At 43.7% G+C, this 26,106-nt stretch overlaps 1 protein-coding gene across 4 annotated transcripts in view; it reads left to right on the plus strand.

The window, feature by feature from the left end:
- shisa6 (shisa family member 6) overlaps positions 1 to 22,674 on the plus strand; it is a 62,652-nt gene extending 39,978 nt beyond the window's left edge. For 2 of the 4 annotated variants that reach the window (XM_076081620.1, XM_076081632.1), the window contains 3 exons: positions 16,020 to 16,178; positions 22,016 to 22,092; positions 22,147 to 22,674. In XM_076081620.1, the coding sequence (XP_075937735.1) occupies positions 16,020 to 16,178; positions 22,016 to 22,092; positions 22,147 to 22,674 (764 nt within the window). Of the gene's footprint in view, positions 1 to 13,656; positions 13,720 to 14,719; positions 14,741 to 16,019; positions 16,179 to 22,015 lie in introns of all 4 variants that reach the window. The other 2 variants (XM_076081612.1, XM_076081625.1) reach the window with 2 other exon arrangements.
- Positions 22,675 to 26,106: the final 3,432 nt, after the last annotated feature.

Raw genomic sequence — 26,106 nt, forward strand, 5'->3', positions numbered from 1 at the left:
ATGTGACTGGTGGAGGCTGACTGTCAGCAGGAGTCTTCAAGAGGAGCAGGAACTTCATTCACTCCACCGTGTGACACACAACGCATCTCTGAACCAATCAATCCCGCAAATTGTTGTTTGGTTTCTCCTCTTCAACCCCGACGGTGAATTAACGCCCCGAGGTCTCCCAGTGTTCATCATCTACATATAGAGGAGTGCAAAGCACCAGGAGCTGTTTTTATGTTCTCTTTTGGTGCAGATTATATCGAAATGTGAGGCTTTTGTGATTCCTGCAGGATGCCGGATCCCGTGCAGCGAGAGCTGGAGCTATCAAGAGGTGCTGTTTGGGCTTTTTAGGGCTAAACTTTGCCATTGAATCCACACATCAGGTGCTTAAACAGGAGAAAGAAAGCAGCTTTTTTCTGAGGCGAGAGGAGTGGCGGTAGCAGGAGTTGCTAATGGTGTTACAAATGTCATCACAGCAGGAGGTGCAAATGTTGCCCAGGAAAAACTAGCCTTCACAGGGAGATTTTGGTGTGCGATCGATTGCACAACGTTGCAGCCGCTGAAAATGGAAATGGTATTGAGACAATAAGGATTGGCTAAAGAGATTTCTGTCAGTCCAACGAGGGCTGAGCGGAGTGCTTTAGTGGGCCAAAGGTCCAGTTTATCAATCGGGGACTTTTTGTTTTTTCCGTCTCTCGGACAGAAAAAAAAAAAGTAAAAAATCTGCAGCAGTTAATATACCCGAGCGGCTTGCCCAAGTAAAGTCTATTCATGGGGAAGCTGATCAATGTTGATTCAAATAGCAAACAAACAGATTATTAAGGCCCATATTTAGGTTCATTGTTGGGTGGCGACCCCTACTGGGTTCAGTTATTTTAACTTAACTAAGTACGTAACCAGAATCACTTAACAAACATACTTATCTTAACCTAAAGCATGAGAATGTTATGCTAGATGGTAGTTCACAGCGTGCGCCCGTCGCTGCTGCTCTCAAGCGGTCAAACATGTTTTGGGAGTCAAACGATCTATTCCGTCATTTAGGTGTGAGGACGCGCTGACTGGGGATTAAATGCCAACAAATGTTCTTTTTCTTTTGAATACTACATTTTTGAATGATTGTTTTTACATCTTGTGTAGAGTCAATGACTCTGTCGTGACAAACACTGAGTTGGATTTGTTGGAAACATTTGAATGCGTATTCGTTAATGAGAAGAATGAAAAAAGACGATGCGCGCTGCTACTCATCCAAAATGAGACGTAGCTTTTTAAAACATCTAGTTATTCATAAACCAAGACCTAATCTTCGAGGAGAGGTTTGATGTTTCCCTCTTCATCATCATCACCTCTCTGATGTTGCTTAGGTCAGAAGATATTTTCCTTTTCTTTGCATCCGTCCCGTGTTTCTCATTCTCTTTGTTTGGCAGTGAGGGATTTCTTCGTATGACGGACCACCTCTTCCACCCTTATGTCTTCACTGACGTCTCCTTTTGTTCACACCAGACGGCTCTTCAAAAAGCTCCCACACAAAAGCCCGACAATCATTTTCACTGTTTCATACACATTCTCCTTCAGTCCTGCCTTTGATCTGCAGCCTCTCACCTGCTCCTTATCTCCTCTTGTTTCCTTTGAATCACAAAGCTTTAGATCCGATAGGAAGCAGCGATTCCGATTTTGGTGGGAAATTTTTATTTTTTTTTTTAATTCTTATTATTCTTTATGTCTTCAGGAATGTCCGCAAAACATTTTCTCACTTGCTGTGATCGAAACGAATCCTTTCTTCCTGTCGTGGTAATCTGATCTCACATCAGTTCTTTGCTGGTAGGCTACAGGAAACATCAGATCATTTATTTCATATCTTCAACACACACCTGCCGTAAGTCAATATCATATTTCAAGCAGAAGATTGTGCATGAGAAAAAAGACAACAGAAAGAAGCGCTTTTTGAAGATTTTCATAGACCGCTAATTAGTGGTCAGTCCTGCAGGACCGTGATGGGAGACGAGAGGACATAAAGACCTCCCTGACAAACGGGTCAATTAACTCCCTTCCTACTAAGACCGCTGCATAGTTTCCTGTCACTATGAAGGTAGTTATTGTTACCTTTAGTAGTGGGGAAATTACTGGTTAGAAAAAGGCATGAAGGTCCTTGTGTAACGGCATCGTAATGAGAGTTCACCACCTTTATATGTGGCTGTCCAATCAGTGTTGTTGGTAAAGGTGCTCATTAGAGGTCATTAGAAGCAATACATACCTCAGTGTGTAACCATGTTGACAGAGAAAGCCGAGTTCTCCTGCTCCTGGAGCCATGCCGGCGGTGCATACGTCTACCAGGATGCATTGCACGTGAGCTTCCGATGCCCGAGGCTCCCCACCGGACATATCCTCTTGCGCGGATGATGCAGCCGCAGCCTCGACCTCTCTCTGCCGCATTTACTTCTGTCGGTGCATTTGGAATTGTAGCTAGTTTGCAATACAAGCGGAGAGAATAAGGAAGTTCTGTTTTTGAGCGGCATCTAGAGCCCGGCACCCTCTGGCTGCCCCGAGGCAGAGACTACGAATCCCAGCCGAAACTAGCAGCTTGTAGTTTTTCCTTTTTATCCGACTACGTCACGTCGCCGGATGCAGGAAGAACGACGACTTTTGCAGCTGCTAAGTTGTCTTTCTCGGGCGGACATCTTTAGAACAAAACATGCTCGTACATTTACGAAGGTTATTAGAACTTTATTGATAAAACACTTCCCAATAAGACATGCAGTTGGTTAACGGAGACTCATTGCTGAAGAGTCCATGTTTTTAAAACCGTATAAATAGACCATCTTCCATCCCACATTTTTGTGATTATGCCTATGGGGTGGGCTTGATACAGGTCCGCTGAGCTCAACGACAGCGTCTTTTGTATTTTTCAGACGTTTATTCCTAAGTAATGCGGCTGCAGTCACGATTTCAGCTTTGTTTTAAAACCTTAAAGCATTTATTTCTTTAAGTCGTGCAATCCTGTCACATCTTTGAGAACAATCCAGGTCGACGCTGACATTTGTCGTCGTGTTTGGAAAGGAAAGGTCCCGGTGCCTCGTGAGACATGCAGCATGAGTGAAAGTGTGTCACGATTATTCCAGCGTGTCAAAGGAGACACGAAGGCTCAGCGTGACCCCCGCGGTCAAAACCTCCAACCACACACCTTTTTGGCCAACTCTTTGCACCTGCAGCCCACCGGCAAGCTGCGGGCACGTCGCAGGTTCAAAAAGATCCCGGAGGCTCTTCGGGCTGGAAGCCAACGTTTTAATAAGCAGCCCGACTGTGTTCCTGTTGAGGCGCAACCTGACTGGAGGGCATGTTTTGACACGAGGCTACACAATGTTCTTAACATCCTCACCCAGGGGCTTCAGGCACGGCCGATTAGAAATTAAAAAAGCACAGCGGGGGAGACGGAGCAAACACTTGATTGTATTCTGAATTTTTTAATACACAATGAAGACGTTGTTGTTGTTTTGGAAACCATTTGGGTTCGCCTTGACATTTGCAAAAGTCCCACTGCGCTCAGATTTTAACGAGTGCCAGCATTTTCACCGGAGTAGTTCATTTGAGATTCTTATGAGGGCGGTGGATATTGTGGATGACGGCATCTAATCAATTAGATCCGTCAGAAACAGATCTTATTCTGTGTCTTTATGAAGCAGTATTAATCTTAAGTCTCCTAACAAACACCATCAGGCGTCTCTCGACACGGAGCGCCTCTCGGTGTTCAAGCCATCGTTAATTAGCGCCATCATCCCCCGATTGTTTACTCGTGGCGAATGATCATTTAATTAGGTAACTTCAGATGGAGGATCCAAATATTATGGATGGATCATAACGAGATCAGTAGCAAACGGCTCCTGCAGCGGCTTAAGGAAGCTTAACTCCGTAGGACAAGTATCAATCAGATTTATATGTAAATAGATGTAATTATCTGTTCTAATCATCACACATTACTCATGAGGCAGAAGGGAGAGAAGGGGGCTCGTTGCTTTGATTCTGTGAAAGTGGCAGAAGTGTGAAGGAGACAAAGCCACTCAAAGACGTTCAGCGCTGAGCCAAGAAATGTTCCAAACAGGCTGTAAAATAACACCCACTTATTAGAAATCCTCCTGAGAAACAGAGTCACTAAATGGCGAGACATCGATGCCGTTTCTTTCTTGCTTTTCCTCGAGGAACACCAAGGTTGGTCTGTCGGTTTATTTAAAATAAGAAAGTAACCAATCTGCAGAGAAGGTCTCCTGCTAGGATTTCATGAGTCAGACTGATATTGTGTTTCCAGTATTTTTCTCACCCACACACGTAACCAATCTTCATGCACTACGAGCACATCATCGAGTCTTTTGGTCGTAATGTAAGGCCTTCTTTTTCTTAAAAGGTGTAGTGATTTGGTTTTGGCGGCATTTAGTGGCGAGGTTGCAGATTGTGTCAAACATGTAGAGAAGTACGATGGCCGACGCTAGGATGTGAAAATATTATTGTCCGTATCTATAGCCAGTGTTGTTGGTTTGTCCCTTCTGGGCTACGGTAGAAACATGGCGGCCAGCTCCGTGATGAGGACGAAAACACAATGATGTTTAGTAGCAGGTGATTAAATGTAAGTATTGATATTATATTCTATTTCTGCCAATGTATTCCTGTAATGCTACACACTTTCACTTGTTAAAGACAAAAAAATGATTTTACAATGTTTAAATAGTTGATTTGTGTTGGAATACGATTTGAAATATGTGGGAATCACCCATAAAATACTCACCAAGAGGTGAATTCACGAAAGGATTGTGCGGTTTCTGCGGGCCGCTAAACCTGCACAAATAAGACAAAAAGAAACGCGTTATTCTTAAAGCAGATAGTGTTACTCCTTTTGCTATTTGCATCTATTTAAATGTGGTAACATGCAGACGTTTAGCACAAAAAATGGACTCCTTCCCATGCAAATGAGCCTCACTGCAAAAACCAGTCCAAGTCCCAACGATGAGCGCTGTCACACTCCGTGACAGCGAGATTATTAGCGTCTTCAGAGAGTTGGTGGGAACTGAAGCCAGGAGACGACGTCGTCATGCTCCGCTGAAATTCATTTAGTTTGGGATGCAGTGGCAAGATGCAAAAAAAGTTGAAAAATGAATGAATAAAGCTAGAAAAATAAGCTTATTAAACACACAAATAAACTAATTAATTCTTCCCCCTGCAAAAAAGTGCAATCTTCTGGCCGTATTTGCGCTGTGATATCATCAGTGCAATATCTTCTGTGGATAAGACCTTGAGACGGGGCAGTGAGCGAGTCCCCGCAAGTGTGTAACTGGAGGATCAGATCTCCCCCCGACCACTGAAACCCACAAAAATACAAAGAAACATGAGCTGGTGGCTCCAGCGCTGGATAGAAATGGAGATTTTTCATTGCGTATTTAAAAAAAGACACGTCCTGGCTTTCTCTCCTCCTTTAGTGGCCGGCAGCTCAAGAGTTTGTCTGCAGGAATCTGAAGTCACAAGGTCAGCCTGAAGGGGGGAGGAGGAGAGGGAGGAGGGGGAGGAGGAGAGGGAGGAGGAGGAGGAGGAGAGGGTGGAGGAGGAGAGGGACAACAGACTGTGGCTCCTTTTGACTGGAAAAAAGAACATGTCAGGAGAGCATGCTGCACTCAGGAGCCGCGACACACAATCCCCAATCAATAAAGTAGAAACGAAGATCCTCGGCCTCGAGGGGCCCTCGAGTGGGAAGTCGTCATGCCGAGCCGCCGGCTCTCTGTTCTCTTCGGGAGAGGAGGGACGGCTGTCTGAACCACACAGACACTCACTGATCCGTCACAATTATAGAAGAGGGACTGAAAGGATGGCACAGAAATGGCGACAGACTCTCAAGTAGGAGCCGCCTCCTCTCTCCTCCGCCTTCACATCGGAAACACAACAAGTGTTCTTCGCTCACTTGTTCAGGGTGACTTTCCAGTTCACTGCGAGTAGTTCACGGTGCATGACGCATCAAAGCGCAAACTCGCGTGAGCTCAGAATTCGTCGCGTCTCATCTGAAACGCTCCCGTAGATTGAAGTGAGAGACGTAAACATTTCGATTTAGCATTCATATACAGTCGGTTACATGCCGGCAAGCAGCCGCCTCATAATTGCAAAAGTCGTTAAAAGATCTCCGTTGAACTTTTCCAGTTTGTGGCGTCTTCACAAAGTCTGCCTTCATTGAATCATTTCATCAGTTGCTTTGTGCCAAACTACCAACGCAATTACGGTGAAAACACGGAGCATAATTATGGAAATTCATTTTTTGTAATACTCTGCTGCTTTTCCTTTAAAAACGAAGCCTGATAAGAAAGTCTTCACTGAATTACTTCTGACATAATTATTGTCTTGTGTTTGTGTGAGGAGCAGGAGCTCCACTCTGTAATGTTCTCAGTACAGATGCAAGGAAACTAATCCCAAAGAAAGAGCGACGGTGTCCTTAATGACTTCAAGAAGCACTGAAACTTTGGGTGTTTTTTTATGTCGTAGTTTCAATGAGGTGCGACATTTTGTTCAGTGTTTTGCAGCCAAAAGTCTGCGGACACAAATGCAGCCGTACAGTTTGATTTACTTAAACGTGAATTAATCAGCAGGTATGAAGGTCGAGGGCTCTGTTTTAACAGAACATTCTGAACGTCAAAGACTTCTATGCACCAATTTATGACGGCAATGTCTTCCTGCATTATATTCCGTTATATTTTGAAGTCTCCTGTAGATCAACTTCTCTCATGTTCATGTTCTCGCTGCTGAGGCCACACACACGTAGACACGCTCACTTTCAACTCATTTTGATTAAATATGCACGTGGCAGCTATTCACGTCAATACATTCATTTTAATTAATTTATAAACCCCCGGACTTTAACAGGTCATGTTTAAGCAATAATGTCTGTCATTTGAAACATTTCACACATACCGAGTTCTTTTGAGAAGTCAAGAATATGACGTCGTTATTGGCGTAGTTTTCATCTTTTTTTCAAGATAAGAGTCGTAATATTCCAAGAATAAAGATGTCATTTAATAAGAACAAAGCCATAATACTTTGAAGATAAATGTAAGAATTGGAGAATAAAATCACAACTTAGTTTCATGAGAATAAAGAAAACATGGACCGCCTCCTTTATTTCAGTACATTTTCAGTTCCTGCAGCGACATGCGGACAAACCTCAACATGAATGCTGTTCCAGTTCATCCATGAGGTGTGTGATGGGGTTGATGTCCAGTCAAGTTGCTACTGGTAAAACAATTCACCCGTTTATGTTGTAGCGTTACCATCCATACTTTCAGCCATATGTTGTTGTTTTCATGTTTTAGAATGTGCAGGTTTCTCTCTCCAGACGAGGCGTCACTCCAGCATCAGCTGTCAACGTGGATCCTTCAGTTGCCTCTGTTTTCTTCTTGTCGGGCCTCTTGCTTCACGGAGTCCCCTGTTCCACGGCAAGGATAACGGCAGCTTTGTATGATGTTACTTCTGACATATCGGAGAAGACATCAGATAAATCTGTGCTTATCCTTGTTAGTAATTCACAGACTCCCCCGAGACGCCGTCGGTCCAGCTCTGTGAGAAGACCCGACGCTTTCTGTTCCACGGCTGATACAGCGCAGTGAGACAGGCAGTGGCTGTCTGTGTCACAGCTGCAGCTTGTGAGACGGAAGATGAGCTGATTCGTCGTCTGCAAAGGATGTCACCGGGAAAAAAGAAGCCCCGTGTTTAGAAGATGATTTCAGAAAGTTCATTTTAGACGGAATTAAGATTCATTCAAGTGCAGAGAGAGAAACCATAATTGAGTTAAGTGCACAAAGTGTTTCATTGAGGAGAAGAAGGCAGATGTGGTGTCCACAAGATACCAACGTGTCATTAAAGATGAGTAGATTAAAGCATCCGCTGCATGCATGACATACATTCACTTCTCTTTTGGTTTAGTAACAACAATATCCACGACAAACAACACAAATCCACTGAGGGTTTTTATGCAGAAATTGAAAAACTGCATTAAGCACCAGTGGAAATGCCGAGAATTCTGTAAAACCTAGAGAAGACTGTAACCTTCCTCACATGAAACAAACAGAAATGCAGTATTGAATTTACATTTAGCTCGACTTGCTTTAGAAACCTGGCTGTAGATTGAAAGTTTGTGTCCAACTTCAGCAATCCGATAGAAAACACTCTCTAATGTTAGCCTGATAATCACACAGTTACCATTTTGTTTCATTTCATTCATTCAGACATTAAAGGCGAGTCTGTTTCTGTCAACTCACAACCACCCTTACAGCTGCAAACATCTCATCAATACTCGTCTCCATCTTTGTGGCCAGTTGTCTCATGCTACTTTTCATGGATGTAGCTTCTTTCTTTGACATCCCTGTTCTTGTTCCTGCCTGAGCGAGGTCAATAATACAACATTATTAAAAACACAGCGATGTCTCAGGAACGCCTGGAGGGAATCTATTCAAATTTGACACAAACACAAACTGAGGACGGAGGATGGACCCAAACAACAGGGAGCATAAGGTTTACCAACTGTGATTGTAGTAAAGAAAACGTCCAGAACAAAACTTCCATGGCAGGTTAGTCCAGAAGTTCCAAACACCAGAAACGGGCAAAAAGACGAACTAACTGGATCAGGTAAAAAAGACTATAAATACACAAGAAACTTGATGGACATCCCAACTCCTCAAATGCATCGCGAGGATTGAGGAGGCCTGCTGGAGGAGCTATGAGCGAGGAAACACCGGTGTGTCCTTTGAGGAAGCGTTTTAAGCACGTGACGCACGGCTGTAATGATCTCAAACCCCGACTGGACACTACACATGTAACAGTTCCTTCTTGTATTGTATGACTTGTATAACAATGGTCAGCTGTGCCATGCACCATATTTAATTGACGTCGCTTTAAAACGATGGTCCGAGGAGAGGATTTCTCATTTGTTAAAGGCCTGTAGCCTCGACTCCTCTCGTCTCTTCCTCGCCTCCTCCGCTCGTATCTCCCTCGCTTGTAGGAAAGGACTCAAGGAGGCACAAAATCAGGAATTGAGAATGACCCAAGGGAACAGAGCAAGGCTGACGACACAAAGGTGATACGCAGGAAAATGGAGGGAAGTTAAAGAAACACAGGACACGAGAGGCAGGAAACTAAACAAAACCGTAGCTGTTGCCAACTGCACTGAACTGAACCTATTTGTCAGATAACAATATCATTTCTTCACCTCGTTAGATTGTAAATCGTTTTGATTGACCTCTTCAGATTCTGGTGCTTCAGATGTAAATTTCTCCATCAGAGGTTAAAGTCCTGAGAAGTTGGAAGGTGAAAACTCTCTCACACATAATATGCACAAGGGCATAACGAGGTGATCCGTCCCACCAGGTCCACATGGCGCTTCACCCTCTGCCAGCATAAGGACAGAGTGATTGGGGCTTTCTCTCTCTCCCCGGAGCCTGCGTCTGTCCATCAGCTTCCCCCAGAGCGAGCCATTTAAAATGGATCTGGGTCACAGCGGGGTCCCCCTCTGTCCACCCGCTGGAACCTGGAAGCGTTCAATTCATTTGTGACAGAGCCGCCGGCGTTACTACGGCCAATCCATGTGACACACTCCACCGGCACGGCACTGAGAGCTGCTGCATTATGTATTGAATGCGAGCAGGTCTACGTTCTCCTCCTCTACACACCTCGCACAGCGCTGAGCTCTGTGTCCGGCCGGATTCAGACACGTCTACGCCTCAGTGTGAATGATGAAACTGATGTCTAGAGGAGGACGAATAACATTTGCTCCACTTTTCTCGGACAGCTTTTATTGCGGCAGCAACAGTTTGAACCTTTTTCAGCCTCTGGAAAGAAAATGAGGAACTCATTACATTCAGTGTGGTGCTGCACAATGATGAGACTATTTCACTCATTATTGACATTATTTAAAGATGGCTGGCAACATTCTTATTGCACTTGGATATTTAAAACTGACAAAAGCCGGACAAAAGACTTTAATAATTATTGTCAACAAATCCCATGAGAAGACCAAACACCATTGTTGTCGAAGAACAATTAAAAACACATCAGTGAGCAGCAGTGTTGTTCCTTCATCCCCATGAACACACACACTGGAGTTCATTTTTACTTAATCCAACACACACCGTTCTGCTGCCACTAATACTCACTACAAATGTGGATTAATGAAGTCAGCATGTCATATCTTAAAGCTACAGCATACTATGTTACTTTAACCACGGTTGGCTTCAAACTTCGTGGCAATAGTTGACATAGTTTCCTCTGGTTGCTGCATGTCATTCCTCTATCCCCTGTCCCTGTCCGCCTCTCTACTGTCAACCACCCAATAAAGGTGAAAACACTCTCAAATCTGTGAGAAATACATGTTTTTCCCAGCCTGAAATTGCCTGGCCTGCACAGAGCCCTGAGCTCAACCCCGACCAACACCTCTGGGATGAACTGTGAGCTGGACCTGATCACCCAACATCAGTGCTGGACCTCACTGACGCTCTCTTGGCTGAATGGGAGCAAATCCCTGCAGCCTGGTTCAAACATCTGGTGGAAAACAAAGAAACCAACAAAGCAGCAGATTGACACCTTTTGGTTTTGGGAGGGCACGTTAAATAATGGCTGTAATCTTTTGGTGTTCACATATTTCTTTTCATATCTGCACGCCGTTTAAATGTGTGACAGAATATCTGCACATGTCACGTATTTATAGAAAAGTGCAAATGGAGAGTGACAGACAACGGAAAGAAGCTCCATCCATCGGGGCTGTTGCAACAGTCTGCAGTCTATTGCAGCAGCGGTGGTCATTTCTGGTGGAAGACGTCTGAACAAATCACATTCTGGTGCCAGTGACTTTGGGTTCGAACTCGTTATTGTCTTTCGTTGTACGTCTCCTGTCTCTGCAGTTATAATCCTGATCCTTGCAGTTTAGTTTGCATTTTCAAACGCCCCAGCCTCAGAGATAAATGTCTGACAAACTGCAGCAAGACGCCTAAAAAAGCAGAAATAACTGCGTCTGCTATGAATGTGTTCCGTCCGACTGCTTCTCTGTCTTGTGATTGTTCACTTCATCTATCGACTGCTGGGACCAGACTTCACCGTGAAATTCGCCCCTCCCTCATGAACAAAGTAATACAATGTGTGCTCGGTTTCGGGCCAGAGTTGCTGCACAATAGTAGCAATAAGAGTCAGACTCCTCACATAAAGGGGGTAATTGGATCGCACACGTGTAAAGCCTGAGCCGGAGATTATCTCGGAGAAAAGAAAAATCCTTGCAGGGTGATAAACTCTTGAACCTTGGTTAAACACTCGCTGTGCATTTTAATGTGTGGAATTTATCTGTCCGTTTCTCAGCTGTGAAAAAGAAAGAAAGAAAAGGAGTTTCTGCAATTACACAGATAGTAAAAGGTTGTTATTTATTTGGTGCAAAAACTGCTTTCATTTCATAGCAGAGTCATTTAGCTGAGCTTTCTTTAGCCGCTATACTTGGTCCCTTGATCAAACCTGTGTGATTGGAGAGCACAGCTGCTGGGAGGACGGACCAAAGCCTGGTTTTATAATTATGGTACACAGCTACGTAAATCCATTTAACCCAAGTCTTTACATTCCTCCTGTTTCCTGAACTGAATATCAATTTCAGTCGAGATTGGCACAAAATTCCAACACCACATTTAACACTGTAGGATTTATCTTTACACTGGCTTTAGATCTCAGCAAAAGTCAAATAACATATGTCAGAAATGTCACATCCACCCGCCGGGGGAGGCTTTATCATTGAAACACAGGCACTGATCTTTAACAAAGGCAGCACACAAGCCCACCCTGTAGTCAGTTGAAAGCCTTCTAAAGAGCTCATATGTGTAGGTTTAAGCTATCAGAGACATGTCTTTATCGTCTTTAGCTCTCCCACAGGATGATAAATGATCATATTTAAATGCAAATAAGGCACAACTATCACATATCCGTGTTTTGTTTGCTGCGCTGTTCAGAAACGCAAAGCGTAATTGAATAAGGGCAATATTTTCCCTCTCTGAAATTATTCAAACTCCCATAGCTGCTCGGTGATGGAGGTCTCGGATGATGTTGCTTTGTTCTTTAACCATTCAAACAACGCGTAACGATATTAGCGCAGCGTCAAATGACTCACTTACAGCCAAAGATGGATCACCATGAGGAGTAGCTGCCTCCGTGTTACCGGATAAAGAGGCTGTGATCAATCATTCGGGGCGAAGCCGCGGTACTCTGTGGATTCTGTCAAATGAAGAAACACTCTCAGTCCCATAACTGAGCCGCGACGGTTCACCGCTCACTCGAGACGCTCTCAACAAATCAAAGCTCTCATATCTGGGGGGGGGGGGGAGCAAACACTGACCGAACTGGAAGGAAAAGCCGACTGATACTCTGTCGAACAGGAGGGCAACATTTGTCAGAAACATTTTAAAAAGGGTTCTATACAGCCCCAGCAAAGGTCTTTTTATCATGGCATAACCGTTAGATAACGCACTTGATGCACCACCCAGCAACTGTGGCTCAGTGGTCGAGCGGGTCGTTCAATCACAGGATCGGCTGTTCGCCGTCTCCACAAGTCCACGTCGATGTGTCCTTGAGCAAGACACTTAACCCCAAATGACTCCCACAGGCTGTGCCAGCAGTGTGTGAATGGATGTGAATGACATGCGTGGTTAGCGCGGGGGCGGAGCTACAGAGGACTGTTGACCGTTTCCTTGAATGAATTAAACCTCGGTCACATTGTTTTGGAAAAATATGTGACCCACTGATATCCAAACACGTTTTCCTTTCTCTCTCCTCATAATGCTCTGTCAGCTTCTACGATCCACAAACGCGGTTATAAACGAACGCTGGGCCCAGCTGGTCGCCCAAAGTCTCATTTCATTTATTTTCTTTTAAACGCCTCTGACTGCAGGAAGATTCATCAAACATTTGAAAGTGTTTCACGGAAGAGAAAAGACAATGATTTGATGTAAAAACACTGGTACAATGTTTTTACATAACTTTGGCAAATAAAAAGAGATAAATAAACGATTAACAGGGACACAGGATTAAAAGTGTGACTTGACATTGATGTTAGCTGAATGTCTCGTCTGCCTGCCTGAGTTGAAGTGGCTACTACAACTATTAGTTTAATACACTTCACTACTTTTTGACCTTGAGAGTTTCTGAATTAGATTGTGTCTACTCTGTAAAGGATCTACAGACTGCAGGATTGTAAGGGCCTTTCTCATGTTCCAGTGTGTACATTCTCGATTCCTTTCCTCGCGAACAGGCGCATGGAAAGAGGAGTCGAGGCAACAGCCTCTCTTTTACGTCACAGGTGCCAAAAAGACTTCCACCAAGGACACACTAGTGTATCCTCGCTTTTAGCTCATCCGGCAAGCCTCCTTATTCCTTGAGATGCATTTCTTTCGAAAATGGGACGTCCTTTAGGATAAAGCGCTGAAATTGATTTCCAGGAGCCCTCAGTCTGTTATTTTGCAGAAGAAATCTTAAAGACTCATGATACGCTACCACAGAAGGTCAAGAAGGAGAATATATATATTTGAAGTTGTTCGAACTGACCCGTTAACATCAACCATATCTGGTGAAATGTCTGATTTTCTTCTTGTCATTCTGAAATGAGGTGTTGACTCTCTGTTCTTCTTACAATAGGAAACCATCACCATGACTATCAGCACAGCCACCTGGACCTGACCGCGCTCACACCTAAACTGGGTAAGAAAACACAGTGAAGCAGTACAGTCGTTACCTGGAGCGGTGACTTTACATGTGGTGCAAAGCGTCTCTGTGTGAACCTGAGATAACAACGATAGATGTGGGAGGCATGCAGAAGAGTAAAGCAATACACCGCACCACGCTGCAGCTGTTAAATGCTGAGATAAAGTTCTAGGCTGCTCTTACTTTAAGTGGCGGTGATTGACCCGACTTGACTTTCCCAAATGATCTGCCTCATTATCCGTCTCGAAATAAAAGTGAGCCAAACAGTTCTTGTGATTGACTTTTTTTTTCCAATTTCAAGAACAAAAGTATATCTTTCACTGGGAAATTAAAATCTGAGAAGCTGATAAAGAAGTCCTCGGGGGGGGAATGAAAAGCTAAACGAGTGTGATAATCAAAGGATCGTCTGCACGATTTGCTGCAGTTATTGAAAACTCAATTACTGTTATTGCATCCCATCTATTTCTCTAAATGTGATTTTGTGTGAAGGGAGATCAGCCTTTAGTGTGGAGTTACCGAGTGCTCCTGCATCTAAACGGCCGATGAAATAAAGGGCGGTGGAATTAAAGAGGGAATCTGGCCGGACTTCTTAAGTATATATATTTTTTTTTTTAAAAGATCTTCCTCTATGATATTCTAAAAACCGCAGAGGCCGCAGTGTCGTTGAGTCCTTAGACCAACTTTCCCACCGTTAATGGTCCACAGTCTGCCTCTTAAACAGCACGGCCCTTTTTCACAGAGAAAATGGGTTTCAAAAGCACTTACAGCACCAAATAAAACTCTTCAAACAACGCTTTTGAAGTCTATTTAGCTCCTGATGAGGGATAGTAGCGGTTATGCATAATTCCACACTTTGCTAGTTTTGGACTTCGTGTTAGCCCCCGTGGCAACGTTCTTGCAATACGGGCTTTGAACCTCCGGCGCGGGAGGTTTGGTTGAAACATTCTGTGCAAAGTTGATTGTTTTTGATCCTTTCTTTCTCACTTGGATTCGTTAGCCCACAGACAAATGAGACACGGTAAGTGATACACATACACACGGTGTTTATGTGTATTCTTTATTCCATATATATCATGTAGAGATCAAACATTCTCAACCTGCACACTGGGGATCTTTTTTCTTTTGAGTGCTTGTGTATTTATTTTTTTGCTGTCACAACAATTCACGCTGCTACATTACAGTCCATGACCTTTTAGTCCGATGTCAAAACTCTCTTCTTCACACATTATCTTTTACTCTTTCACTCCACCTAACCGGCTCTGTCTTCCCTACGGACCCACGCTCAGTGGATGTCTCCCCTCTGCACCATATGTTCCTCGGTGTTGTGTGTCCCTGTCCTCCTTTCTGCAGTAGTCACCCTAGTCCTATTTTTAAATCCAGAGTCCCTGCCCGTATCCCGGCCCTCCCCACCCGCTGCGCCTCCTCACCCATGATGACTGGGCGTCCCAAATAGTGAAGCCACGGGAGCTCCGCGCAGTGCAGGGAGCCTGCCACACACATCACTGACGCCCAAACAGAACTGGTATAAAGCGCGACGAACCGAAGTTGAGCTGCTTAGACGCAGTTAACGGATGTAATTTCCAGCTCAGAATGTGTGACGGCAAAGATTTATCAGATTAGTAGATTTTATTGATGCTACAACTCGGCCACATTCAGTGAACCCTGAAATGCTCAAAGGAAAGTCACCAGACTCCTTTCAAAAATCAAGGGGTTTAGATTTCCTCACTAGAAGAAACACTATAGAGTTTCTAAAATGTGTCTGTAACCAGTTCAAAATCGATGTGGGAATATAGAAAATTCACAATTGACCCTTCGTTAAGTCCCGCCCCTCAAACGAAGGCCAATCGCAGCGTAACAGAAAAAAAAACTTCCTTCGATTTCCTTATTTTTTAAGTATTTAAATGAGTCACAGAACATAATGTACAGTCAGCGTCTATTGTGTCAGTGCATTGGCTGTTTGTACCAAATAAACACAACAGTGCAAGAAAGTTCTCATAAAGTGCAGCAAAACTTCACGACATGAAGTTGCTCCCGACCTGCAGCCGTAGCTTTAATAACCCAACGCTCTGCTGCTGATTCTGGAGCAAATGGGTCGAGATCAAAGACGTTGTTTCCCAAAAAGCCGAAGCCCTCCAGCACGAGTCTGTCCAATCCACACGTCTTTCCCCACATCACACCTCGCTCTCGGCCTCCCTTTCCTCTCCTCTAGTAGAGACTCCCATGTGTGTGACCCATCTCTCTGACTGGCTGTGCTCTGACTGCACCGCACCGCTTCCTCCCCCTGTCCCCCCCTGTAGAGCGACCCCAGCGGATGAACAACATCCTGACCTCGGCCACGGAGCCCTACGACCTGTCCCTGTCCAGATCCTTCCAGAACCTCAGCCATCTGCCGCCCTCCTACGAGCTGGCCCTCAAGTCTGACTTAAGTAAATACTCCTCCTCTCTACACAGATTAAGTAGGTGGTCCTTCATTCGTCCTTCGTCGCCTTGTTTTTGCCTGATGCACAAAAAAAAAAAAGAGAGAGACGGGGAATGACGTCACCTTCATGCCCCTGCGCATTAAAGGATCGCCACATTCTCCGCGTCTGGCCTGATGAAAAACATCTGAATGTCCATTACAGAGACATGCATCATGATGAGCATCTCCAGATGTTTGGCGGCTCGTCATGCAGATCATCTTCTCACCTTTTTATGGAAATTAACTTCTTAAAATGCATGACGGCGCGCCGGAGCCTCCACTCTCACTCCCATCGACTCATCTATCGGCCCATCGACTGCCATCTAATCGGCGTGTAATTTGGCTCCATCTGCAGCCCATGTCATGTTGCTAATGTCTCTTAATGACATATTAACAGCTGAATATGGCGCTTTAATGTTTCAGCGATGCTACAGTTCATTATCTTCGCTGTGACATTTTCGGCTGGATAATGACGCGGATGCAACCTGAGAGCATGCCCAGTGTTCTTCACATTGGTCGCATGTTGTTGATCTATGTTCTTATTACTGACTCATCTCTGATCGAACCAGGGAGTCTCCTGAGATACATTTCCTCTTTCACAAAACAGCTACGGTAACAATAACATACGATTCATTTCCAACATTAACAGCGGGTGCAGTAAGATGAGACATACGATTCATGACACAGAGTCTCACTAACATTCTTCATGAAACGTGTTTTCAATGTGGCGTATTGCCTGATAGGTTGGACTTTTCCAATTAACACAGTAACTATCAAAGTAAATATTGTAGAATATTTGTATCTCATTTTTGTCATGCTCCTTTTGCGCAGAATATGATTTAGAAGGTTTTAAATTAGGTTTTTTGGGGCATTTAGGGTTCAATTTAAAATATGTGAAGTTTGTAGATCGGTAACAGACGCAGTCGGCCTGATTTCCTGTTGTATACCGGTGACGTTCAGTATAATGGAGTAAAAAATGTTATGCAGATGGTGTAACTCATTTATTTAATCAGAATGTTAGATGATACTGAGGTTTATGAAAAGCAGAATTGTGGGTGTATTTATCTCTTCTGCTTCAAACTGATGCAGAGCTCTAGAGGGTTTCACAAACGTGGTTCAAAACAAGCCTTTTAAAGCACCAGGCACAGACATATTTCATAAACTACTATTTTTAGTTGACTACTCGCACTTCAGATCCTCCGCTGGAGACCATGTCTTTTTCATGCATCCGAGATGACGTTGCTTTTGCGGCTGAACTCGTCTCCTCTCACAGCTTTTTACCTTCAGACTTCTTTTTAAAACACTCACGTAAACAGACGTTGAATACGAGTCATTTGTCAGGCGTTTTGACTCCAGCACGACCGTGGAAACACACTGCATGCTTGCTGGTGTATTGTGTCGTGAGTTATCGCATCCAACTGATTTGTTGACAGAAAATCTTTTCTAAAAAAATAACTTTCCCTTTTCGCCTCAAGAAGCCGTTCTGTGTTTACGGTGATTCGTCAGTGAAAACACTGCAGGGCTTTTTTCACAGCGTACGTTTTCCTTCAAAGCATTATTTGCAGGAATGAATTCAATGCATAGCAGATTTTCAACTTGCTCCGCAGTTGAACGGAGCATGCGTGAATGCACCATTCACTGTCCTTGAATCTTAAGAGACGTTACCGGCTGAAAGAAAGCCATTTAAATGTGTCTTTGGTTGTGCGATAGAAAAACATGCTTCGGTGCAATCTCCCCTCAGCGCGTTCAACATTCGTCTTTTATACATTTCTCTCTCTCTCTCTCTCTCTCTCTCTCTCTCTCTCTCTCTCTCTCTCTCTCTCTCTCTCTCTCTCTCTCTTATCAACTGTGGGCTTTGCTCTTATCTCGTTGGAGCCTTGTACACACACAGAAAACCACAGAGATGAATCATGCTGAACTACAAAGAGGCTTTTCGAATTGGAGACAGGAGCCCTGCAGAATTTGTCAAACGAGCAAGCGAAGTTGAACAAAGCACTTCCACTTGGGGAAAAGAAAAAATGGGGGGGTGGGGGGTTTAAGCATGAGTGAAGTCTTTGGAAACAGGACTAAAAGCAATATAATTAGTTATTATTTTAATTAAACCATCTGGGGAGATGATGATGGCTAAATTAAATTAGTATGGTTTGTTTCAAACGATGCGTGTGTGTGTGTGTGTGTGTGTGTGTGTGTCTGCTCTTCCATCCCGCCCGTCCTTCAGTGATGTCAACTGAGATCGAGGACGCTGCTCTGAAGCAACGAGCTCATCTCCTCCAAGGAGGCTGCACAAAATCCTGCCCGTCTCTGCCGTCTTTCACCTTAATCACCCTCAAAGGGATTAAAACACCTTTTAAGAACAAACAAGCCACCTTTAATCCTACCAAAAATTTCTCCCTGCATTTCCCCCTTTTTTTTAATTTCACCGCTCTCTAAAGATCACTTTATAATTGATGTTCCACCAGTTTCACGAGTGTTAGTGCATTACATGATTACAGTCTTCTGTGATCAATAGTTGACACATAAATATACTGTTTATATTGAATGTAATCTAGCAGAGTGGGAGCCGGGGTTTAATTAGCCGCTGTGAGCCGTTTCCTGTGTTTGCAGCACCGCCTCACGCTCGGGACCTTTGGGCCTCTCGCAATCACGTTAATTGTAAAGTGCTGCATTTTATCGCCGCCACAGAGATGAGATGGAGCATTATGCATCGCCCCTCTTAAATCTTTTCAGTCACTTAAAGTGTAAACGGTGTAACATGTGTACACTCGAAAAAAAAGCTGGTCTTAAATCAAGTGGCGGAAAAAGGCAGTTCTAGAGGAAGAGGAAGTGTATTTGTAGCTGGTCTCTTCCAGGTAGCAGAGAAACCTTCTTTTCCTCAAATAGTGGCCAAAGTCTTTATTTAGAGAGGCCTGATTTCTCCTGATTGAATATGATTAATTGATTGATTTCTTTACTTTCGTGTCATACAACATGCCGCACCCTCATGGGTTCATAAGACACCAGATATCGAGCTGCAGTGGTCAAACATTTCATTCAATTACAAAATGACTCTTCTCTTCCAGGCTCGGCAAATAGAATCTGCTACAGCAAAAGGTTCCTTTCCTGAACTCGAGTTTTTTATCATCACCCAGACAAAAGAAATCAACATAATTGGAGGTCAACCCTTATGTAAAGTTACATTAGGGAGGACTTAAAGTTTCTTTGGCTAATGGTAACTCGTCAAATACCGACGCCTGATCGGTGGCCCTACACTTCAAACTATGACGCTCTATGTTGTCATTTTCTCCTTGCATGCAGTTCCTTTTCAAAATAAACTTCCATGTTCACAGGAAACGTACAGTTTCATGACTTTAGGTTTACTGACGCAACAAAACTCCTAAAAGATTGCGGTTTGGGTTAACATAATTATGTTTCTCACGTAAAATAACTGCGTTAGAGTAAAGAAGTTATTTAATAAAACTAATGTTTAAATAACGTTACATTTTAGTTTCATACAGGACATGAACAGCCGCCTCCTGAGTTAAAGTCCTGTGTTTGTTTGACCCCTCCATCCTCCGCTCCCCCGACGCAGTGTTTCAGATCAGTTGCTCTGACGGTCTAATGATGACACGGAGTTGTACAGATGTATGGTCCCATACAGACGCTAAAGGGTGTCAGGGTTTGTTGAGTTTCTCCGTTTAAAAGAAATACCTTTTCATTCACTAATTATTTCCAGGTGCTTCTGTTTTGTTGCCATTAAGGGAAGCGAACGCTATTAGCACAGAACTGTTTACAGGAAACAGGAAAATCAATAAGCATATTCCCTCCTGTTCCTGGTCAACTTTCTACTTATTTTTGGTCCTTTTTTGACCTGCAACAGTCCCCAACTCAAGCGTCGATTTGCACAAGATCCACCCTCTAAATCTTTATGTTTGGGAAATATATCAGAATATAGAAGCGACAGGAAATTATTCCAAAACAGTATCTTAGTTATAAAGAGTCAGAGCTGCAGGCGATCAGTGTGACATGACCCACCTCCCGGTTGTTTGTTTTGTATATTTCTTCTTATCTGAGTCTTGTTTGTTTATTTGAGATGTTGGGTGTCTTTTCGTATCCTAGCAGGACATGATACATTCCTACCACATCAACATTTGAGTGTATAATCACCACAGATCTCTCCCACTGACTGGCGTTTGACCTATCAACGGAGCTATGGGCCACGGCGTCTCGATTGTCTGTATACTTGTAGCCTCTGGTTGAGTTTCGTTGACATTTTCTGCCATAATGTCACATCTAAACCAAGCCCTCGGGAGACAAGCGCTGGAGCAGAGCGCCACGGCCCAAAGATGGGCCTTCTTCATTAGGAATGCACAGAGCAGTGGACATGAAACCCCTCATGGACGGACAATAAGGTGACCTTCTGCATCCAGGCATGACATCTCTCCCAGAGAGCCAAGCATCCGTGATGTGGTGCGCACCTAAAAACCGTCCATTCAACCTCTGTGTTCTGCAATAATGAACTACTGCAGAGGTAACAACCCCTCAGCCGCAACAGTTAATCACAGAGCTTCTGTGGTAGCGTCCCCCTGTGTGCCAGCGCTGCCAAAAACAGGTAGATAAAAGTCTGCTGAGAGCTGATTGCCGCCTGTGGTTAATACAGCCGTGAATGACTTAACAATTAGGAGTGCCCAGCGGAGAGACCGACCTGCTTTCTGCCAGAGGAAGTAAACAACTGGTTGACCGTTGAGGCACAACATGAAGTGTTGAGTCCTCTCGACACGGAAGGACAACTACACAGATGAGAGTCTGCTGCTGTTCTGATTTTTCAGAGTTAACTATAACGATAACTATTCAAAACAGTTTGAATCACCTCATCCCCTGCAACAGCAGCCAGAAAGTGCAGGACAGATGTAACGGGAACGTAACCTGTCAAATATTTCCTCCCTCGTGCTTTTCAATCCCTCGTGGCCCTTGTGGTCCGAAGGGCCCGTTTCACAAAAGGGATTTGTGAGCACTGCTTACAGGCAGATTTCAAATTGTGGCGGCATCATAAATTACTGGAGCTTGTTAATTGCAGTTAGCTTTGCAAGTCCTGCAGGGCTCTTGCATGCTTATGCACGGGTTGCAGTAATGATTAGAGTGCCTACGATACCAGTATTGTAAATGCCTCCGATGCAGAATAAAATGTTGGATCAGTCTTTGCGGCATTCTGATATCTCGTTATCATATCATTTATCAGCTCATTTACGCTACACAGGAACAACATGTGTCACTCGCTACTCGATCCGTACATCCTGCCTGATCGGTTCTGCACATGTGCAAACTCTTACTACACACCAGTGGATAAACACTCTGCACTCCATTTGTTCCTTGAGTGGAGAAGAGCTAGTTAATGTTAGCCGTAAAAAATTGTATGATGAAGGTAAATCATTATTTTATCATACAAATTCAAAACTAATATAAATATATTTGGTTTTAACACAATGGTATTGTATCAGTACTCCACATCAGCCGATCAGGAAGGAAAAAATGGAATCTCTAATAATAATGTTGTATTGATTTTTGAAATGTGTCAAAAATATGCAGGAGAGGGAACTATCTCCATTTCATGACTCAAATATGTTGTGGTCTTAATGCCCCACTATGACAAAAAGACTTCCCCAAGTGTGTACTATACTGAATACTGAATAAAAAGTATAGATTTGTCTGGAATGCAGCAGGGTTGTGAGTGTTCTTGGATGGCCTTCTAGGAAATTCACATCGTACAAGTATCCACGAGTGTATTTATTCATAGTAAGGCCGTCAATCTTGATACGGCAGTCGTCTCCCCCTGATAACCTTCGTCTTCTTGCTCCTCAGGTGATAAGGATGTAGATGAGTACTACATGAGGAAGCACCACCATCCTGACTTTGGCGGCCGTGGTCCGACCCACATGGTGAAGCTGAATACAGATCCCCCGCAGCATCAGCACCAGCAGCATCAGCAGCAGCATCAGCAGCAGCATCAGCAGCAGCATCAGCAGCAGCATCAGCGTCCCCGCCGAGTCCAGAGGGCCATGTCCCAGGACCACGTGCTGTCCCCTCCCAGGACGCCACGCCGCGGGGACTACGGCTTATCTTCGTACGGCGTCATGGCGGCCGCCGCGTACAGCAGCAGCCGCCACCTCTCGGACGAGCAGCTGCTGTCGGCGGACCGCCTCCACTCCCAGGATCCCTTGCTGTCCCCGGCGATGAGGCGCGACAAGTTTCGGGAGAAGGCGATGGCGCGGGCAATGTCGCACGCCGACATGCTGATGCCCGTCACGCCAGTCATGGACCGCCACAAGATGACCAAGATGCACTCTCAACCCACTGCCTCTAACGACTCCTACAACACGCTGACGGTCAACCACCAAGCGACCACGTCTAAGAGGCAGGCGTTTGCCTCCCGACGAACACACACGGTGGACCACCTACAGTACATTCCCGGCCATCACCACACATACCGCACTGCCAGTAAGAACGAGGTAACTGTTTAACCGCTGAGTGGTTGGCTGAAGGATTCCTGAGACACACCAAGGACGTCAAGGGAAATCTCCTGAGCAGATACGTTCTGTCTTCGTATGACAACGACCTACATTTAAAGAAATGTCCTGCTTTTTAGCACAAGCTTCCTGTGTCATCCAGAATCGACCCCGGCAAAGACTTCTCTCTCTTAGAGCATCATAAGGGCTTTGCGCGTTGACACAAAGACGGATCCTTCATGTCACACGTTTGACAGCCTGAAGAAAATATTTTTTAAACTCGACATGGGACTGGCAGGGAATTGTATCAACTTTATAAATATATAAATATACTATATTTACTATTTGTATTTTCAGTCCTTGTTATAGCTTTAGAGATTGACTGATGTAAGCACTTCAAGAGGTGCCCCTTGAAATTGCCCCATTTCAGCGATGAAGTGGATTTGTGGGTTAAAAAGCACAATTAACGAATTCCCTTTTTCCGTTTGGTTTATTTTACTCTTCTTCTTTGATGAACGGCCAGAACATATCAGCTTATTAGTAAAAACAGAGATTATTTCTGTTGCATACAATAGAAGATTGTAAATAGGCTAAATTAGCGGCATTAAAACAAGAAAATCTGGCCTTTTTTGATTTTATCGTTTTGTTTTCTCCCACCTGGAATCTATCCTGGATTCCCAATTAATCATTTTCATTTTAGATAAGGTAAAAATCGACTATTATTTCCACAGATGTCTGCAAAATATGTGGATGTAATATGTATATGGGGAGTACTTTTTTTCTGTTTTACCTCTGCTTGTAGCATAGAATGATGAGTATGAAAAAAAACATTGTAATAGAATAGGAGTAGAACGGACATTAAACTGTTTTCAGAGGTAATTAGAAAAGTGCAAAAGAAAATGGTGATTGTTGTTACACGCATCCGTAAAGTGTTTTTCGCCGGGAAGAGAGCGGACGAAGCTCTGGAGACAGATAGCTAGTCCTCCAGAGCACCGGGGGGAGGCAGAGGGAATGTTGGACCCAGCGCTTGCTGCTCGGCACCAATCCGCTGTTAGGCTCATTTTCTATTGTGTAGCATTAAAGCATGGTGGAATTAGTGAGCTAGCTAACTAGCCAGCTTACCGTTAGCTTAATTCCACCATGTTTTAATGCTACCCTGGTTACAGAAAATAAGCTGAACAAATGTGCCACTCATCTGGAGATAGTTATGTGCTTTCCTACTCTATGACAAGAGTGTGTGGATGAAGCATTAAGTTGTAAAATTGTACGCATTTATTCTATAAGCTTTGTTACTTTACTTCTCCACTGCTGGTTTTAATCTTACTGTAAAACATCACCTCAGTGAGACCGCGACTTCCCTTAAGTCGGTTTAGTTTATACAGAAGTTGTTAGCAATGGCAATGATACATAAAAATGGCCGCCACTCACACTGCTACGTTTGTTTGCATGGGAATGTCTGTTCTACTCTATTCTATTTCTATGGAAACAGCCTTTTACCACTGCCGACTGGCAGCTTCAGTCTGCAAATGTAACTCCACATGTGAAATTGGAGCCCAAAAATGGTTGTTTAAATTAGATGAATTTCTGTTCACACATTTCCTTTACTTCATCATCCTCGAGGATGTCCCGCCCACTCTGCTCGGTTTGTGATTGGCCAGCTGCTTCCATCTCTACAGATCAGGTACCCGTTATGTCGGAGCTCATAGTTCGTAGTTTTGTGACGCTGTGTTGACTGAAACAATCAAAAGGACGTCATAATCGCTAGTCAGTCAAGCATTAATTAAAACTGTGAACTGTTTGTCCAGATGTTTTCATTAAAGCAATGCCTTATTGTATGGAATCTCATGTGCTCTTAATTGAACAATCATGCTTTTATCGCTCGTCTCGTTGTCTCAGCTTTTTGTTCAATATTATGGATTATAGTTTACAAGCAGTAAAAGCCCTGGACAGTGATGGATGATACAGTACATATACCTCAACAAGACTAAATTCAATTAAAGGAGTCTCAAACTTTAAGAGGAAAACAATCAATACGTACTAGAGGGTATCTCTATTCGAAATGTGTCACATTAATCACATTAACTGAATCAGCTTTGTTGTAGGTTTATGGGCTCATGGGTGCTTTTTGTTTTCAGCAGTTTGGTAAGTTCAGGCCGGATTAGAGCCTCCGGTCTGTTTAAAATGACTAATACCTGAGTGGATCCAAATGGACTCTCTATGGGCTCTGATCCAACGGTGGCTCATGATCACTGCAGGAGAATAACTTTTATTTTTAACACCGATGGATTGTGTGAGGTGCATGAAAGAGTATCATGCGACTGTTTAGACAGACAAGAGTAAGTCCCAAGTCTATAAATCCAGATTTAAAGCTAAGGTAGGTAATGTACTGTAGAAACATTTTTGTTATACTTGTCAAAATTCTTATTACATCCCTACAGGAATCAAAAAATCAAATGCTTCTACCTACCTCTTGACCATGTTTGTTGTTTATGTTCATAATGATCATTTTAGGAGTCTCTTTAGAGGAAGGCCTGAGGGGGCGGGCGGGCTGCCCAGGCCCTTAAAGAAAAGCACCGGACTTTTGATGAAATTTCGACATAGTGGCCAAACGGTGGAATTATAACTTCCTGGTCGGTTACGTAAAGCCATTGGGCCCAAAAACATTCATACACATACAAGACATCTGTAAATCAGTGGATACATTCTTTTGAAGTGAATCATTTTCCCGATACAAACGCTTGAACAGTCATTACGTCCTAAAATTTGTAAAATTAACAAATAGCTGAATCCAGAGTTACTCTCCCTCCGAGAACAAGACTAAACCGTGGGCTGGGAGGTGGGGCTGAAGGAAATTCTAGTGAGCGTGCTCCATGGGCCCGATAATGTGGAAGATCGTTGGAAGATCTGGGCAATTTTATCACTGGAAGTCAAACTTTTTTTGCTTAATGCGCCACTGAGCAACTTTTATAGCAATGAACGTGGCCACGCCTCCAATGCTGTATCTTTATATGTCTGCTGTGTTGTTGACTTTTCCGCTAGAATTAGCAACAGTTGGAGCAAGTGCTGCAAGCTACTTTTATCGGAAAATAATTGTCAACACTGGGCTGGATTTTCAGTTGGATAATGTTTAAAATCTAGCGTACTCTTGTAAGTTTCACCAATGTTACCTACCCAAGCTTTTAAGTCCCAAATCAAGATGGTGAGTCCAGAATGCGGACCCATGAAGACCTCTACTAAAGAGTCCAAAGGCCTTGACAATATGCTTGTTTTTTTTACCCTCAAACTGTTTGACAATAAACAATCTTTCAGTATGAAAATCTTTGTATTTCCTAGACTTGCACTGTCCATTCCCTAAAATGCCAAGAACAATTATGAAATCCTCTTAGAGATCAACATTCATCAGATGAAAACCTTAATGTACCAGAAAACAACAGGAACATTGCTGTT

The sequence above is a fragment of the Anarhichas minor genome, unplaced genomic scaffold (assembly GCF_050575085.1).
Source record: "Anarhichas minor isolate MPS153535 unplaced genomic scaffold, ASM5057508v1 ptg000007l, whole genome shotgun sequence".
Taxonomy (NCBI): domain Eukaryota; kingdom Metazoa; phylum Chordata; class Actinopteri; order Perciformes; family Anarhichadidae; genus Anarhichas; species Anarhichas minor.